We start from the raw sequence: 5735 nt of genomic DNA, 5'->3' as shown, positions 1-5735 counted from the left end.
GTTAATTTTGTTGCGGGTAATTTTCACCAATGCTAATTCACATAGACGGTGGCGCCCTCAACTAGGATAAAATTTGTTGCAGGTAATTTTTATACCGATTTTGGGGTAAAAATTCTACTTTTTTTTCGTGTGTTTTCGAAATTTGGGAAATATTTATGATTCTAAATTGATGTAGCTTAATTTTATTGTAGCAGTAATTACTGTGGTTCCCAGACTTCTCATAATTCGGAAGGAACATCCTAAAGGAATTAAGTATATAAATTAACGGTCGAGGAGTTAGAACTTTGCTCCTCCGTACGGAAGAAATCTGCTCCGGCACTCCCTGCATTATCAAGCAAGTGTGAGACTTTTACTCTCTTTCATTGCAATTGTTCTGCTAAATTGTTAAGAGTTTTTGCCCCCTTTTTTTCTGAAGGGCTCATTTCTTCTATTGTTATATACTAACTCGAGTTGTTTTACACTGCCGTGCTTTTTCCACGATTTTTCATGGTTCTGTTCGAGTTTAGAGTGACTCATTGTTGACTTTCTGTGACCTTGCAGAGCTGTGGTCTTCGATACTTTAATATCTTAATTGTATACCCCTTGTTCAAGGTTTTAAGTATATTCAAGGTGATTGAAAATCGGTGTTTACAACGTTCTGTCGTTACAGTAGTCATTGATGTTTTTGAAACAAGCCGAAGTTTGTTTCACTCTGTTTTACCTCGGAAGGAGTCCTTCAGCTTCAACAGTCGACCATTTCATTTTGTTTTTTCTCTTTTGTTTTATCAACAGAAATTGAAATTGAGATAAATTTTATTCACATTAATTTACATCTAGCCTATGTGTTTTGAATTTGATTCTTTCATGTGTTCTTCTCTCGGAGTCTATTTTGTCTTATGAACGGATTCAACGCATAGGAAAATCTGTACTCTGTATTCGGCTAGTCCCTTTCCAAATGATAAACGCTTTTGACTCAATCTCGAATTTATCATTCGGATTTACCTCTTTGCTTTTTGGCTTGTATTATGCACATATAGTTCATTTAGTTTATTTTGGAAACTTTTTTCTCTTCTAGTTTGCTTGTTCTGACAGTTGGTTATGCCTCAAGTCATTTAAGAAGAAATAAATTAAATCTTAAACAATTATATTTTGTTGTACTACCTTGTAAACTTACTTTTAGTTTAATAAAGGATAAAATTATATTTGTCGCATAAAATAAAATAGTATAAAAATGACATTTGATGTTAGGTTATGCTTACAAGAGATGGTTAACAGAAAATTAGTTTAAAAACTAAAGAATGACCGAGGTATTGCGCAAATACATTATAGTTTTGTACGCGAATCATGAATAAAAACTTATTTTCGCTGCCTAAAAAAGCGCCAAGTGGATTTTTTTCTTTTTTATGTTTTATTCATCCTATTACCACCTAGAAACAAAATTTGCTTCGAAATTTTAGTTACCTAAAAATGTTATTTAAATTCACTCAGGAGCACCATGCTAGGTCCAGCCAGACTATTTTTGTTTTTAAACGTTAGTGAAATTATTATTAGTGTATTAAATTTTTCAAAGAAAACTAATTCTTTTTTCAAAATGAGTTTTCTCAAAAACGGCTCAACAAGTTATGGGCAATAAAATTTGTATACACTATTTATGAAATAAATAACCAAAATCTGTAACATAAAATAATGTGCTATAATCCTTTATTCAAAGTTGGTATAATTATTATTGGATCATCAAAAATTACATAGCTGGTAACCAGGATCCGCACGTATGAAAATTCTTTGGAATTGGAGGAAGATCTTCACGGTTACCAACGTGCAGGACCATATTCATTCCTTCAAGCATATGCCAGTCAATGTGACAGTGAAAACTCCAAAATCCTAATAAATAAAAATAGTGCGTAAATAAATAAGTTAGGTATAAATATTAACAGAAAAATCTAGAATCTCATAATCATTATACCCGGATTATCAGCAATAAAACGCAATATAACGTATCCTGCTGTTGAAACAATAACAGTGTCTTTCATTGGCGTATGACGACTGTAGCCAGTTGAACTTAAAATGCTTTTATGCTCATTCAAAATCGAATTTACATCACGAAGAGTTAAATTTTGAGTTCTTTCTTGTCCAATTTTTAAAACCGTAAATTTATATCCATGTAAGTGAAATGGATGTAAAACACCTTCAATACCAGCTAAAACAATTTTTATAAATTATTAATTTTGAAAAGATTTTTCAATTTTTCTTATTATAGTATGTAATTTACCTTTATCATATAAAATGATTTCAACGATAGCATCTTTTTTAATATCCACAAGATGGGTACAATAACATGGATCTGGACATTGATTAGTAGAAATATGTTTTCGATTGCAAGTAATTTTCGAGTATTTATTACTAGTAATTAAAAGTTCACTAGGTACTACATTTAATATACCATCTATTGACGCTATTGCGGATCTAGGATAAGTTGGATCTGCAGAGAAAAATGTTAATTGTTATTTTCTCTGATTTCTTATTATAATAATATTACTTTAGTATACTCACAAGGGGATTTTTTATAAAACTCATTTGTACTGTAGTAAGGATTTTTCTCTCCATAATCAAATGCATGTACATCAAGAGGAAAAATAAATCTTTGATCTGGTTCGCCTTTAGTCAGTTTCTTATCTAAAAGATATGTACTTTTAAGCTGAGTAACACAGATCGCATTTGATCTTAATTCATCACATTTGCCATCCTTTGGATTATGAACCTAAAATAAAGTGAAATTAAATTGGTATAAAAAATTATTTCATCTTTCTCAAAGATCTTAAAGTATACCCTTAAATTTATTTCGTACCTTTCCTTCGGGAAGATAATTTTTGTATGTAGGCATAGTTGATTGTGGTGTTTTGGAAGCACCTGAATAGGAAAGAATTGCCAATTGTTGATTTTGTTTCTCTGCACAATCATTTAATCCTCGCACTTGAATCCAATAAGAACCCGGTTTTCGATTCGCTGTCAAGATAAAGTCTACTCTTTCACCTGAAAAGAGGAAAAAGTTTTCAAAGTATAAAAATGGGATATTGTAACTTATAACTTACCTCCAGCTGAATGTAAAGAAGTTACTGGTTCTGGAGAAACTGGAATAGAATCTTGCGCAATGACGGTAACATTATGTTCTTCTATTGTAAACATTGCGGTACATCTCAAACTAATCGAATTGATAAGACGGAATCTGTATCTTTTTCCTGGTTCGACGTAAAATGTTTCTAAAGTTGCATTTGTTACTTTTCCATCTGAATCCTGGAAATCGTTGTTATTTTTTCAATTAAAAAACCCAAAACAAATAAATTGTTTTTTTTACTCAAATGCAGGAACAGATAATGCAAATTTTCTTATTTTATAAAGGTTAAGACAATAGGAAACCTAAAATCTGTTTACCTGAAAGCGACCTCTTCCATTTATCAAAATATTATTAGGTGGTAGTAGAGCATCTTCGGAAATTGTTGGATGCTCTTCACTTGACAAATAATGAAACCAATCGTGTATAATTATTATGTGAGTAGGAAGATCTTCATCATATTCAGACCAATGAGGATCTTGACTTGACGTTTGGCGTACAATTAAACTTCCAAATTGACCGTCCATTCTTTGCGTTGAGACATGCGCGTGATAAAAAAATGTACCAGGATTGATGACAGGAAATTGATACCTATTAAAGAATTATATTTTAACTTCTTCTGGAAAAATGAAAAAAAAAAAAAAATTCACCTAAATGTACTTCCAGCCAGTATTGGACACTGTGTAACCATTGGAACACCGTCGTAATATTGATATCCATTTAATAATTGTCCATGCCAATGCATACTCATTTCAAGTCCTTCAGCTTTATTTTCTACGTCTACTATTAATATGTCGCGCTCACATAACTTGAATATTAATTAATTAAATTTGTTAACGTTATATTCATGAAGAAAAATACAATCTTTTGGGGATATTTTAAATGCTCACCTGAATGCTTGGACCTGGTAATAATCTGTTAATTGATAAAATTGTTCTCTTTTTACCATCAGCTTCAATGCATTGACAGTTTGGTTTGTTTAGCAATAGATCAGTACCATTTTGTCGGCAAGGAAAGCAAGGACTGTTTGACAAATAAATTGTATTAATTATTTTTTAGTATATCATTGTTTATTAAGCAATTAAGTATTTTTTTGAAAATTTACCTGCCCATCGTGTGATAATACTCGATAGCAAAGTGATAATAGCAATATCGAGGTGGTTCGTTGTCCATACAGATACGTCTGCATTCTTCAAGTGTTGATAATTTTTGGGGATTTCTGAATCCATATTCACTTGAGTTTACAGAACTTCCCATAATGAGAATCTATTTAGCCAAATGAAAATTATGTACTCTATATATGTAGTGCTAATAATCATCAATCAATTATAATCATGATGTGCAATATTTTTTTTAATTCCAATTTTAATACTATTTAAATGAACTTGTTCAAAAAAGAATCACTACAGAATCATACACAATATCAATATATACCTAATTTTTCAAAGCTGGAATTTTATTTTATTTCTATTTCCAAAAATAAAGAATAAGTTACTTACAATAATTAAATAAGGAAACAAGCTGTAGTATCTCATTTTTTACTTGTCAATGAAATTAAAAGCATTTGCTTTATTGTTAATAAGGAAACTTATATGTTTTTCATCATTTTATGTAAACCTATGTATTTTCCTTAACTTGAAGTATTTTTTATATTTACATATTATTATTATTATTATTATTATTATTATTTTGTTATTATTTATATAGTTATCATTTAATATCTTATCAATTATTTTGTACACATGTCTGACCTTGAATTATTTAGCTTATTTTATTCAATGTTATGATTACCATGAGGTAATAAAAATAAACAATATTCGGGAAAAGGTTATTTAGTTGTTTTTAATGGAAAGCATATTTTATTAATAACTACAAATTCACAAAAATTTTCAGTAAACGCTACTTTAGTTTGTAGATTCAATATTTATGCTTTTTATTATAAACTGTTTATATATAAGTAATTGATACAATGACTTTTTATTCTAAAAATTTACTCGTAAAATTAAGGTCAATTTTCAAATAAATCTGGTTAATCTTAATATTTTTGAAGCCATATTCTGGCATTAATTTTGGTTTTCTAATTGCCACTTTGTATATTTTATATGATTAGAATTTTAAATTAATATAACCCAAGCAGCACGGTATATTCCCTGAATATCCGTTGAATACCACAGTGGAATATTCTCATGATCTTCTAGGAAAATCAAAATGTCCGCATCATGGTAATAGTCCATAATGACATTCAGGGTACACGGAGAAAAATGGTTGGCTAATGCATTCATTTTTTATTGGATAACAGAGAATTTGTTGTAACTTCTATCTAAAATGATATATCAACCATCACCGTTGGTCACATTATCATTTTAAAATTTATATTTGAATTGGATATTGCATGCTTGTAGTAGGCCACCGTCATCAACCAAGTGGCTTGAGGCAACCAATTGAGATGCATACCGGTAAGTAATGTGACGCGCAAGCGCATTGTGTTAATTGCATATGGATGCCGCGCTTGTAATGACGGTTCATATCGTCGCGTCTCGTGAAAAGTTTTAATCGTAGTGTTTCTTGTTGGCGACATTGTTTCTCATGACGAAGTATGGACTTTCTTCCTTACACTTCATATGATAGTCGACATTGAAATGGCTCC

At 30.4% G+C, this 5735-nt stretch overlaps 1 protein-coding gene across 1 annotated transcript; it reads right to left on the bottom strand.

Moving 5' to 3' along the window:
- Positions 1 to 1720: 1720 nt before the first annotated feature.
- On the bottom strand, positions 1721 to 4345 carry LOC127289987 (uncharacterized). The gene is made up of 10 exons (XM_051318323.1): positions 4194 to 4345; positions 3979 to 4111; positions 3739 to 3896; positions 3409 to 3679; positions 3069 to 3270; positions 2825 to 3009; positions 2530 to 2737; positions 2249 to 2458; positions 1943 to 2176; positions 1721 to 1860 (listed from the first exon to the last, which is right to left on the bottom strand). The coding sequence occupies exons 1-10, from the start codon at positions 4343 to 4345 to the stop codon at positions 1721 to 1723; spliced, it is 1893 nt and encodes a 630-aa protein (XP_051174280.1).
- Between the last annotated feature and the right edge of the window lie 1390 nt (positions 4346 to 5735).

This window comes from Leptopilina boulardi, unplaced genomic scaffold (genome assembly GCF_019393585.1).
Source record: "Leptopilina boulardi isolate dan_hultmark-lab unplaced genomic scaffold, ZJU_Lbou_2.1 LbouV2_52, whole genome shotgun sequence".
Taxonomy (NCBI): domain Eukaryota; kingdom Metazoa; phylum Arthropoda; class Insecta; order Hymenoptera; family Figitidae; genus Leptopilina; species Leptopilina boulardi.
The sequence above is the reverse complement of the archived record's forward strand: the minus strand, read 5'-3'. Positions and strand labels throughout refer to the sequence as shown.